At 55.0% G+C, this 13,342-nt stretch overlaps 1 protein-coding gene across 1 annotated transcript; it reads right to left on the minus strand.

Annotated features, from left to right (window-relative positions):
• Positions 1–256: 256 nt before the first annotated feature.
• On the minus strand, positions 257–1,903 carry LOC137299667 (transcription factor JunD-like). The gene has a single exon (XM_067968602.1). The coding sequence runs from the start codon at positions 1,789–1,791 to the stop codon at positions 913–915; it is 879 nt and encodes a 292-aa protein (XP_067824703.1). The 5' UTR covers positions 1,792–1,903; the 3' UTR covers positions 257–912.
• Positions 1,904–13,342: the final 11,439 nt, after the last annotated feature.

A 13,342-nucleotide genomic window follows, 5' to 3' on the forward strand; every position in this document is an offset into this window, starting at 1 on the left:
TGTAGAAGTTAAATTAGACTAGGTTTGAGAAATGACGACAGCTAAACTTCATTACAAATATACCCATCTCATAAAAACAATCCACAGCCAGTCAGGAACAAAAACCATCACCTGCTCCCATCAGAATAGACCAAATACTTTGAAAAACCAACTAATCTGCCCGTCTCTCCCCCGAGTCTCTCCCCCTGAAGCAGAGTGTCCACCTTGGGCTCACACTGCCGCCCTTCACTGGTCTGCAATAAATGCAAAACAAAAATTATATTAGACATAAAATATTTTTATTCAAATATCACATCATTGTGGCAATACATATCGGAATGTAGAGCAACCTGGGGTCCTGTCAGACTGTTCCCATCACTGTATATAAATAGAGCCTCTCGAATGGTAAAAACACACGATTCAAATCACTAACAGACGCTTATTTACACATTTTATTTAAAAAGTTTGCACCAGAATTCAAACCCCAACCGCCATCAGCTCGAGGCTGGAGCGGGTTTAAGGCCTCGTCTCAGGCCAGGCGGCACTTTCCACAAACAGCGCCGGGACCAGCGCTGCTCCTGGGCCCAGGGCCAGCCCGGCAAACCCCCGGGCCCGCGGCCAACCACCGGGCCCCGCCAAACCCCCGGCCCCGCGGCCAACCACCGGGCCCCCCGGGCAAACCCCCGGCCCCGCGGCCAACCACCGGGCCCCGCCAAACCCCCGGCCCCGCGGCCAACCACCGGGCCCCCCGGCCCCGCCAACCCCCCGGCCCGTTTTGGTCAATTGACAATCAGAGAAAAGAGTCACTTGTGATCCGCGCTCCGGGACCCCGCGGGGGCTCAACCTTCACAGCCCGGCCCCGGAGTGCCCGGCCTCGGTGAGCGGTCCCACAGCCCGGCCCCGGAGCGCGGACAGGCCCGTGTGCCGGGGGCTCTAGTAGGCCTGGACCGGGGGGGCGAGCAGCAGCTGGCAGCCGCTGTTGACGTGGCTCAGCACCTTCTGCTTGAGCTGCGCCACCTGCTCCCGCAGCCGGCTGGCGGTGGACGCGAGCTCCGAGTTCTGGCACTTGAGGTTCTTCACCTTGTCCTCCAGCCGGGAGATGCGCTCCAGCTTCCTCTTGCGGCACTTGGAGGCGGCGATGCGGTTCCGCAGCCGCTTCCTCTCCGCCTTGATGCGCTCCTGAGTGTCCATGTCGATGGGCGAGAGCGGCGGGCTATCCCCGAGGCCCAGGACGTCGGGCACGGTCTGCGGCTCGTCCTTCGGGGCCTGGAGCCGGGAGTGCGGGCACAGGGGGTGGCCGAGCGGCGGGAAGGAGGCCGGGGCCGGGTCCGGGCTGTAGCTGACGGCCGTGCCGGGGGCCGAGGCCCCGCCGCCGGTGAAGGTGCTGAGGTTGGTGTAGATGGGCGGCTCCGGGTGCTGGAGGCCCGGGCCGGCGGCGGCGGTGGTGGTCGTAGTCCCGCCGCCGGCCACCGCCACCTGCGGCCCGGGCAGCCCGTTGAGCTGGTTCTGTTTGTGCAGGTCCTCCAGGGCCTTGACGAAACCCTCGGCGAACGAGTTCTGCTCGTCCGTCACCCCCCGGGGGAAGAGGTTCTGGGCCGGGCCGGGGCTGGTGGTCACCAGGCCGCTCGACTGGATGATGAGCCGCTCGAGGTCGGGGGAGGCGAGCTTGAGGAAGCCGAGGTCGGGCGAGTTGAGTGCGGCCTCGGGCTCCCGGTGAGTCTTGAGGCCGCTGCCGGAGACGGGCAGGCTCAGGCTCTTCTTCATGCTGCGGGCGGCGCTCAGGGTGTCGTCATGGTAGAAGGGCGTTTCCATCCCGGGCCGCGGTTACCCGGCGGGGAAGGTTGACCCCCAGGCCTCGGGCTCAGCGTCCGTCCCTCTCCGGCCTCTCGGTCCGCCGCTGCCGCGCTCTCTGCCGCTCGCCGCTCGCCGCCCGCCGCTTTATAAACCCTCGCCCTGGCCCATGATGTCACCTTCGCGCCCTCGGATTGGCCGCCAGTGACGTCTTCCACACCGGCAATTTTGCATGCGGCGCGGCGATTGGCCGCCCGTTGTCACGGTGACGGATTGTATACACCAAATACCGCGGTGCGTTGTGGGGTGATGTAATGGTTTCGGGGCGGGGCGACCAGAGGCACGTGGTTCCAGGATTTAAGGTGGAACGGGAGGGGGAGGGGGGAGAATGGGGGGATAGTGGGGGAGGGGGAGAGAGGGGTGGGGGAGGGGGAGAGAGGGGTGGGGGAGGGGGAGAGAGGGTGGGGGGGGGGAGAGGGGAGAGGGAGAGGGGGGGAGAGGGAGAGGGAGAGGGAGAGGGGGGGAGAGTAACTAGGAAAGAGGGTATCCCGAGGGGGAAGAAAGGAGTTGAACCCAGACTTGCACTTTCCAAGAAAGAACGTGCATTTCTCCAGCTCCATCCACATCCTCTGGACGTCTCAAAGTGCAAAAGTAGTTTTGAGATGCAGTCACTGTTGATATGTTGGCCATTGTGGCAGCCAATTTATACACAGCAAGATCCCACAAACAGCAATGAGCTAAATGACCAGATAATCTTACTTGGTGGTGTTAGCTGAGGGAGCAATGTTGGCCAGGACACCAGGACAACTCCCCTGATCTTCCTTAAATAGTGTCAAGGGATCTTTAACATCCACCTGAGGGGGCAGACAAGGCCTCGGTTTAACGTCTCATCCAAAAGATGGAATCTCCGACAGCACTGACCCTCTGACAGTGCGGCACTCCCTCAGTACTGACCCTCCGATGATGTGGCACTCCCTCAGTACTGACCCTCCGATGATGCGGCACTCCCTCAGTGCTGACCCTCCGATGATGCGGCACTCCCTCAGTACTGACCCTCCGATGATGCGGCACTCCCTCAGTACTGACCCTCCGATGATGCGGCACTCCCTCAGTACTGACCCTCCGATGATGTGGCACTCCCTCAGTACTGACCCTCCGATGATGTGGCACTCCCTCAGTGCTGACCCTCCGATGATGTGGCACTCCCTCAGTACTGACCCTCCGATGATGTGGCACTCCCTCAGTACTGACCCTCCGATGATGTGGCACTCCCTCAGTACTGACCCTCCGATGATGCGGCACTCCCTCAGTACTGACCCTCCGATGATGTGGCACTCCCTCAGTACTGACCCTCCGATGATGTGGCACTCCCTCAGTGCTGACCCTCCGATGATGTGGCACTCCCTCAGTACTGACCCTCCGATGATGTGGCACTCCCTCAGTACTGACCCTCCGATGATGTGGCACTCCCTCAGTACTGTTCTGGAGTCTCACTCTGGATTATGGTCTCAGGTCCCTGGAGTGGAGCTCGTACCCACAACCTTCCGACTCAGAGATGAAATTGCTATCACTCAGCGTATATAAATATATATAAATATATATAAATAACATATTAAATATACACACATATCTTCTCTACATAAACAGAAATTCAGAGGACTGAGATTTATAACAAGCAACAGACTAATTTGAACAGGTCAGGCTGTGTTTGTTTTGCGGACTGACACATGATACAGTTTTAAAACCACAAGGGGCTGACCCGCAGCCTGAACTGGAGACACTTGATTGATCTGTAAAAGACTGTTGTCATGGATTCGCTTCCCTCACAGCACGAGAGATGTGCTGGAAACACACAGCTGGAAACATACAGCTGGCTGCTCGACCGCAGGTGAGTGAGTTGGGTAGAGGCCCTTCGTCACAACTGGAAACAGAAAGGCTGGAGACCTCCTGCCCTAACACACCATCTCATTCCTCCTTTTGCCAAACAGCCTTAAGGAATTCTTGTTTCTATGAAAAGCTGTTTAGAAAATTTTCCTTCTCCCAGAGTTTTCTGCTGCTCTCCTGACTCTCGCTGCAGGGCAGGTCCCTCCGGTACTTTGAGTCCAGGCAGTGAATTTCAACTGGATATTCGACCATGGGAGAATCACAAGCAAGCCTATCCCTTATCCCCAACCAGCACCTACACATGCGTACCTTCCAGGAGGGGGTCGACTGGCATTGATTAATAGTAAAAGAGTTAGGAGCGGTGATCGAGAGCAGGGACAAGTTATAAGTTTGAAGGAGGATTTAATGTAGGGGAGGATGTAAGTTTTGGATGAAGTAAAGTTTTTGGAGGGTGGAGCTCGGGAGGAGGGTGTTGGAAGAGTTGGGTCTGGAGGAGGGTGTTGGAGGAGGGTCTGGAGGAGGGTGTTGGAGGAGGGTGTTGGAGGAGGGTGTTGGAGGAGGGTCTGGAGGAGGGTGTTGGAGGAGGGTGTTGGAGGAGGGTGTTGGAGGAGGGTGTTGGAGGAGGGTCTGGAGGAGGGTGTTGGAGGAGAGTGTTGGAGGAGGGTGTTGGAGGAGGGTGTTGGAGGAGGGTGTTGGAGGAGGGTGTTGGAGGAGGGTGTTGGAGGAGGGTGTTGGAGGAGGGTGTTGGAGGAGGGTGTTGGAGGAGGGTCTGGAGGAGGGTGTTGGAGGAGGGTCTGGAGGAGGGTGTTGGAGGAGGGTGTTGGAGGAGGGTGTTGGAGGAGGGTGTTGGAGGAGGGTCTGGAGGAGGGTGTTGGAGGAGAGTGTTGGAGGAGGGTCTGGAGGAGGGTGTTGGTTGCAGTGGGAGGGAGGAGTGGGTCTACTGGCGTTACAGAGGTGGAAGTTTTTGGGAGCCGGACAGGAGAGTTTTGTGTCCAAGTAGAGGAAATTCTGGTTAATCCACAATCTGCTATCAGTCTGACCTCAGAGGGTGGTGGTGGAGTCAGGGGCGATGGTGGGGTCAGGGGCGATGGTGGGGTCAGGGGCGATGGTGGGGTCAGGGGCGATGGTGGGGTCAGGGGCGGTGGTGGGGTCAGGGGCGATGGTGGGGTCAGGGGCGGTGGTGGGGTCAGGGGCGGTGGTGGGGTCAGGGGCGGTGGTGGGGTCAGGGGCGATGGTGGGGTCAGGGGCGGTGGTGGGGTCAGGGGCGATGGTGGGGTCAGGGGTGGTGGTGGGGAGAAGGCGAGGGGTTGTCAGTATACACGTGACTCGTTATTGAGGGGCAACAAGTAGATGAGGTGAAAGGGAGGATGGAAGCTGGGGATAATCAGAGGTGATCGAGGCGGGGGGCAGGGGGAGGAGCCATTATTTCAGGTCAGTCTGGCCTCCTGCAGGGGCAGGGCCTGTGAATGGACATCACTGAGGTGAGGCAGTGGAGGGTGGGTGGTGGCAAGAGGTCCTGGAGGGATGGACATGCAGTGAGGGAGAAGGTCTTGGTGACTTTGTGCTCTGGGCAGAATAAGACCGGGGGCTGAGGCGAATCTAATAGGGATTAGTGAGGGGGGGAGTGCAGAACTGAGAGGAAAGAGAGGTTAGAGATGGAGTGATCGTTGGGAGAGGGAACAAGAAAGGGCTCGATACTCACACCTCACCTCACTCCATCCCACCCCACCCTCACCTCATTCCACCCTCACCTCACTCCATCCCACCCTCACCTCACTCCACCCCACTCCACCCTCACCCCACCCTCACCCCACCCTCACCTCACTCCATCCCACCCTCACCCTACCCCACCCTCACCTCACTCCACCCTCATCCCACCCTCACCCCACTCCATCCTACCCTCACCTCACCCTACCCCACCTCACCCTCACCTCACTCCATCCCACCTCATCCCACCTCACTCCACCCCACCCCACTCCATCCCACCCTCACCTCACCCACCCTCGCCTCACTCCATCCCACCCTCACCTCACCCACCCTCGCCTCACTCCATCCCACCCTCACCTCATTCCACCCCTCCCCACCTCACCGTACCATCACCTCACCCCCACCTCCCTGCCTGCCCTGGTGGTATTTTAAGGAGCCCCTCAGTGTCTGGTCCCACGAATGACCTCCCTGGGCTGCGCCTCTGACCAACGAGCAGTTTAACAGACGACATGGGGCCTCCTTAAAGAGAGAGGTAGAATTCACATCAGCACAGTCACATCAGTGTTATTTATAGACTGGGGAGAAATCACAGACAAGAGGCATAATCACTGAACTCCCTGCATCACTCGAGATAAACAGTGCATTTAAACTGCTTTTAATCCAATCTAAGCTATAAACTTTTTGTTAAACCTTTTAAGGGGAGCAGTGCCAACTGAATGATCTTTAGACAGTTAAAGCGGCCTGTGTCTTCCCTCAGTGTGTGTTACAACCAGTTAGGAATGGGGTGATTTTTACAAACTATAGCATCACAGAGGGCGATCCTGCTAAAAACCCCTCCCTCCAGGAGGAAAGCAGAATGATGCGAAGCATTCTCTGCTACAGGGTCAGCCCCACGCCTGTGGACTTCCTCCTCCGCAAACAAACAGAAAAAAAGTTTCACTTTAAGTTAAAGCTTGTGCAGTGAGTCACCGCCGAGCATAGCAGAGCCCGGCTCAGTTACAGAGAGCAGGACAGGCCGGGTGAAGGGGGACTCGTTCCACACTCAGTACAAACATCACAGAGACACCACCTGAGATCAACCCTTCACCCTCCCCTTGGTCTCCTGCTCTCTGCCTTTTCTTCCAACTGACTGGGATCAGCAGAGTCCATCTCTCATTGCGAGCTCAGCTCTTTACTTCCATTCTACATTGGCAAAGACCCAAAGCACAACACTGCCCCGAATTCAGCACTAACTCGGCAATCTGACTGATAACACCGCAGGCTGGAGTGGGAAAGGGGCAAAGGCCACACTGGTACTGCAGGAAGCACTTCTGAGACTGGGGCAGTGTAGAGGGAGCTTTACTCTGTGTCTAACCCTGTACCTGCCCTGAGAGTGTTTGATGGGATAGTGTAGAGGGAGCTTTACTCTGTGTCTAACCCTGTACCTGCCCTGAGAGTGTTTGATGGGACAGTGTAGAGGGAGCTTTACTCTGTATCTAACCCTGTACCTGCCCTGGGAGTGTTTGATGGGATAGTGTAGAGGGAGCTTTACTCTGTGTCTAACCCTGTACCTGCCCTGAGAGTGTTTGATGGGACAGTGTAGAGGGAGCTTTACTCTGTATCTAACCCTGTACCTGACCCTGGGAGTGTTTGATGGGACAGTGCAGAGGGAGGTTTTCCTGGGGGGAGCAGCAGTTGGAGAATGTTGGGGTTGTGGGCTGTGGGGCTGTGCTCCCCTCGAGTCTGGCTCCCAGTGGGCCGGAGCCCCCCTGCTGGATATTCCCAGAGCCCTGGGTGGGGCCACAATACACGACAAGGAGAGAATTCAGTGAGATTTTTTGGTACAGATCTGCCCAAATACCTTGACATAAACACAGCCTTTTATGGTTATCAGTTCCGTAGCGTGTGCTATAAACTCATGAATAAAACGCTGATAACTTTACAGCTGATAGATAACACTTCACCCTTTGAACATCTGGTAACTGCTCCAGGCAACAACACTGAGCAGAGAGTCTGCCTGGAATCCATTCACTGACTGGGAGGCACCGTACTGGGAGATTCTGGGAATACTGGGCAGTCACAGGTGTGCTGGGCTATACTGGGTGTGCTGGGCTGTGCTGGGTGTGCTGGGCTGTACTGGCTGTGCTGGGTGTGCTGGGCTATACTGGGTGTGCTGGGCTGTACTGGGTGTGCTGGGCTGTACTGGGTGTGCTGGGCTATACTGGGTGTGCTGGGCTGTGCTGGGTGTGCTGGGCTGTACTGGGTGTGCTGGGCTGTACTGGGTGTGCTGGGTGTGCTGGGCTGTACTGGGTGTGCTGGGCTTTACTGGGTGTGCTGGGCTTTACTGGGTGTGCTGGGCTGTACTGGGAGTGCTGGGCTGTGCTGGGTGTGCTGGGCTATACTGGGTGTGCTGGGCTGTACTGGGTGTGCTGGGCTGTACTGGGTCTGGTGGTTGGTAGCAGGGATTCTGGCTGATACAACTTGCGGACTGTACCTTTGTTCTTTTCATGAGACCATGACATGGACTGGGGTTTGGGGATTGGGGTTTGGGGTTTGGGGATTGGGGTTTGGGGGTTGGGGTTTGGGGATTGGGGATTGGGGATTGGGGTTTGGGGTTTGGGGATTGGGGTTTGGGGGTTGGTGATTGGGGTTTGGGGATTGGGATTTGGGGATTGGGGATTGGGGTTTGGGTGAGGAAAGAGGATTTCCTTTTTCTCTTTTTGACAATTTTTTCCCATCTCTCCTAAATCACTGCTTCTCACTGGAGACGGAGGTCTGCCCCCCGGTACCTCCCCTGAGGGGCCAGTCTCCGTGTGTCAGCCCAGACAGCGAGGGCTGGCAAACTATTCAAAGATGGAGGACAGTACAGCTCAGTCTGAACACACCCGATGTCCACACACAAACACACACACACACATACACACACACACAAACCCACACACATACACACACAAACCCACACACATACACACACACACACACAAACACACACACACATACACAAACCCACACATACACAAACCCACACACATACACAAACACACAAACATACACATATACACACACACATACACACACACACAACCACATACATACACACAAACACACGCACACACATACATACACACACACCCATACATACATGTACAAACATAAAAACATACACACAGACACAGAGACACAGTATAGATACTCTGTCACACACACACAGACAGGCTCCCTCCCCTGAGCACTGAGCCCATTTAAGGTGAGCTCTGTTCCCTCCACACTGAGATGGTTCCTTGGGTCTACACCTCAGACACATGGAAATGATCTTTTCAATTAAAACAAACTAAGGCGATTGTGCTGAGATTTGGAGTAAATTAGAGAGATTCACTCTTTACACAGAGTGAGTGCAGAGTTTGGAGTTGTATCTCTCACCTCGGTACAGGTAAAAGCTCTGCTTCTACGCAAAAGGATTCTGTTTCCTGCCAACTCTCTAAAGGTCACACTTTATTCTTCAACTTTTCTGCACAGACACATGGGGCGTCTGGAGGAACCAGTGCGAAGCTCCTCCCTGGCCGTCAAAAGCCTCTTCTAACTGAGCCTCGAAATGCGGGGGAGGGAAGGCGTCTGAGGAGGCAGACACACGTCAGACAGTGACGTCTCCCATTAGTTCTGCCAGTGGGCTGGGAGAGGGGGTGTTGATAGAATCTCACCCACAGGGGAAAGCCGAGGAGGGGCTGAATTGCAAAGTTTCCCAGGAGGGCAGACCAGGGATTTGATATTTATCTCTCTGTTTAAACACTGATCCCCTCGGCTTACAGCAAAGGACACGGACGGTCAGGGTGCGAGATGGTCGGTGTATCTCGAGTCCCTAGTTGGCCTATGGTATTGCACAGTTCTAAATCTGTTCTTTTATCAGCACAGGCCTATATTTAGGTTGGAAGGAATGCAGGCCAAGGAATCGCACTCGCTATATTTAGCCGTGAGATTGTACAAGGAGCTCACTTTGTAAAGATTTTAAATGTTCTTTTGATAAGGAGATGAAGCAAAATTAAAAAATCAGAATTAAGTCTGTCAACATTCAAACTGTCACAATGACCGTCTCCCCCGCTGACCGTCTCCCCCGCTGACCGTCTCCCCGCTGACCGTCTCCCCCGCTGACCGTCTCCCCGCTGACCGTCTCCCCCGCTGACCGTCTCCCCGCTGACCGTCTCCCCCGCTGACCGTCTCCCCGCTGACTGTCTTCCCGCTGACCGTCTCCCCCGCTGACCGTCTCCCCCGCTGACCGTCTCCCCGCTGACCGTCTCCCCCGCTGACCGTCTCCCCCGCTGACCGTCTCCCCGCTGACCGTCTCCCCCGCTGACCGTCTCCCCGCCGATTTCACTGCCTCTCCTAGTTTTGTATCATCTTCAGATTTGACCAATTTGCATTGAGATACTGAATCCTGGTCATTAATTAAATTAGGAACAGTTGTGGTTCCATCACCGAACCCTGGGTCCCTCCTCAGAACCCCCCCCCCCCGCACTCAGTAACTCCCCCCCCACTCATTAACCCCCACTCGGTACGTCCCAATCAGTAACCCCCCCACCCTCCACTCATTACCCCATACTCAGTAGCCCCCCACTCAGTACCTCCCACTTGGTAACCCCATTCAGTATGCCCCACTCTGTAACCCCCCACTCAGGAACCCTCCCACTCAGTACAGCCCCTCAGTAACCCCCTCACTCATTACCCCTCACTCATTACCCCCCCACTCATGATCCCCCACTCAGTAACCTCCCCCCGACACTGACACAACTCCTCTAACCAGCACTTGCTTTCTACCCTATATTCAGTTTCCATTCCCAGGGTTCACCCTGAATCCCCACAGCTTTGAGTTTAATTAACAGCCTTTTGAATGAAACTTTATCAAAAATCCTCCGGAAGTCGCAGTTCTCCAGTCGCGGGGTATCCCATGGGGGCAGGAACCCTGGGGATCTTTGTCCTTTGCCTCAGTGAGAATCAGCACCTTCAACTGGGGGAAAATAATCAAAATAGCAAGAAAGGGGCTGAATCGGAGCGAGACAGCAGGAGAGGAAGAACCCGTGGGGTTTGTATTTTTTATAGGACTGACCCCGCCCTTAAATCGTTGGTTTTTACACGCTGGTCCCTGATGGTGTAACTCCGCAGCCTCCAGTGTTTCTATATTTACAGAGTGACTCTCTGCTTCACAGACTCTGTGTGTCCTGGAAACTATCTGTGGATTCCTCAGTGTGAGTATCACTTGGGGCCTGTGTGGCAGACTGTCTGCCTGAGCTGGTACCAATGCCCCCACTCCCACTGCAGCTCCTAATCCAGTCCCCGTACCTCTTCGGATTTTTCTTTTCCGAGTGTTTAATCCTCTCTTCGATGCCACGTTTTGCTTGGATCCCCTCCTGATAATGGATTCCATATTCTGCCTGGGGGTAAAACTCCCTCTCCCCTCCCTCTTTCTCCCTCCATTACCTGAGCCTGTGTGCTCTTGTTACAGATTCACTGCCCGGTCAATACAATCTGTCACTATTTACCCTCACGAATCCTTTCCTAATGTTGGACACTTCTGGCCTAATCCTGCTCTGCTCTACTCGGTAAAACTCCCAGTTTTTCCATTTCTTAGTCCAGTGATCTCCTCTGTTCCCTGTGTGATGGTTGAGGCTCCAGGAGGAGAGTACAGTATTGAGAACTCAGAGAGAGCTGGGGGTCGGAGGCCTGAGCCTGTTGCTGAGCTGGGAATTTTCACGGCCGGGGTCTGACGTGTGAGGTGGGCTGTGGGGGTGTTGCTGTGAACTGGTTTGTTGAAAGTGGGTGTAATGAGTGACTCAGTGTCTCACACTCTATCTGGGTTGTAAACACTGTCTTGTTGTCACCATCTCGTCACATAACACACCACAGCCTGGAGTAATTGTCAATCCTCTTCCCCCTCCAATTGCATAAAGTTGTTAATCCTTGTTCTGTGCCTCTCTCCCCTTCCCCCCATATCACTCAGTGACCTGAGTGCACGGGGACACTGACTGTTCCTGGACCTGTGGGAATGGCCTGACTCAGGAGCACAGAGGCTCACTCACTTACGTACTTGTTCAATATCCCGTGTGAGATCACACAGGTACTGTGCGGAGAACAGCTGGGGAACAGAGCATCAGAGTACTAGCCCAGGGCATCAGAGTACTAGCCCAGGGCACCAGAGTACTAGCCCAGGGCACCAGAGTACTAGCCCAGGGCACCAGAGTACTAGCCCAGGGCACCAGAGTACTAGCCCAGGGCACCAGAGTACTAGCCCAGGGCACCAGAGTACTAGCCCAGGGCACCAGAGTACTAATTCAGGGCACCAGAGTACTAGCCCAGGGCACCAGAGTACTAATCCAGGGCACCAGAGTACTAATCCAGGGCACCAGAGTACTAGCCTAGATGCTCCATAAAACCCACTTCTGACCAAGCCCTTCCTAATATCTCTTTCTTTAATTGTTCTCGGATTAAGCCCCTCTGAAATGCCTTGGGATGTGTTTCTACATAAAGGCGCAGGGTAAAGGCCATCAGAAGTTGTTTTTTGTGGCAGTGTGGTGAATGCACAGGGAAGATATCAAATTCTCAGCCGAGTTAAGGTCACCGGAGAGAGGACCCCTCAAATACAGGGACTCTGCACCCCTCGAATCATGTCGCTTGTTTTTCTGTTTCTGTGTTGTGTAACAATTTTTTTTTCACGTTTTCTTGTGACCTCCAATCATAACCCTGAAGTCGGAAGGTTTCACAACTGTAGAGACCGGAAAGCAGACGTGGTTATGGGAAGGCTGGTCTTGTTTATCACTGCAATCCAATCCTAGGCACCATGGCGTAGTTTCAAGAAGGGCTGACATTTTCTTTGTTTCCATCCTAACCCACTCAGGGAAACCGAATGTTTGGTTAACTCTCAGACACCTTTCCACCCTCAAACCGGAGGTGGAGGGACAATTATTCACACACAGCCCAGCAGTGATGGGAACGTTCTTCTATTGTTTCTCTTTAACCCATTGATTACTGAAATTGCTTTGAAAGTAAGTACCGATGGTACCCCCCACAGATGGCATTGTTCTTGGGGTACGGGTTCCATGGGCACTGACTCTCACTGGGGTACGGGTTCCACGGGCACTGACTCTCACTGGGGTACGGGTTCCACGGGCACTGACTCTCACTGGGGTACGGGTTCCACGGGCACTGACTCTCACTGGGGTACGGGTTCCACGGGCACTGACTCTCACTGGGGTACGGGTTCCACGGGCACTGACTCTCACTGGGGTACGGGTTCCACGGGCACTGACTCTCACTGGGGCACGGGTTCTACGGGCACTGACTCTCACCGGGGTACGGGTTCCAGAGGTGCTGACTCAGTTGGGGCGAAACGAGTGGGGGATACTAAAGAGGCCAGAATTGGACGAGCGCAGATATCTCAAAGGGTTGTGGGCTGGAGGAGGTGCAGAGATAGGGAGGGGCGAGGCCGTAGAGGGATTTGAAAACAGGGATAACCTCCACCAATTAGTTGCTTAATTGTTCATGACTGGATGTGGCAGGACTGCAGAGCTTTGATCTGATCCGTTGGTTGTGGAATCGCTTAGCTCTGTCTATAGCATGTTGCTTCTGCTGTTTAGCATGCATGTAGTCCCGTGTTGTAGCCTCACCAGGTGGGTACCACATTCTCAGGTAGACCTGGTGCTGCTCCTGGCCTGCTCTTCCACACTCCTCATTGAACCAGGGTTAATCCCCTGGCTTGTTGGTAATGGTAGAGTGAGGAATATGCCGGGCCATGAGGTTACAGATTGTGCTGGAATACAATTCTGCTGCTGCTGATGGCCCACAGCGCCTCATGGATGCCCAGTTTTGAGCTGCTAGATCTGTTCTGAATCTATCCCATTTAGCACGGTGGTAGTGCCACACAACACGTTGGATGGTGTCCTCAGTGTGAAGTTGGGACTTTGCCTCCACAAGGACTGTGCGGTGGTCACTCCTACCAATACTGTCATGGACAGAT

This window comes from Heptranchias perlo, chromosome 29 (genome assembly GCF_035084215.1).
Source record: "Heptranchias perlo isolate sHepPer1 chromosome 29, sHepPer1.hap1, whole genome shotgun sequence".
In the NCBI taxonomy this organism is placed as follows: Eukaryota; Metazoa; Chordata; class Chondrichthyes; order Hexanchiformes; family Hexanchidae; genus Heptranchias; species Heptranchias perlo.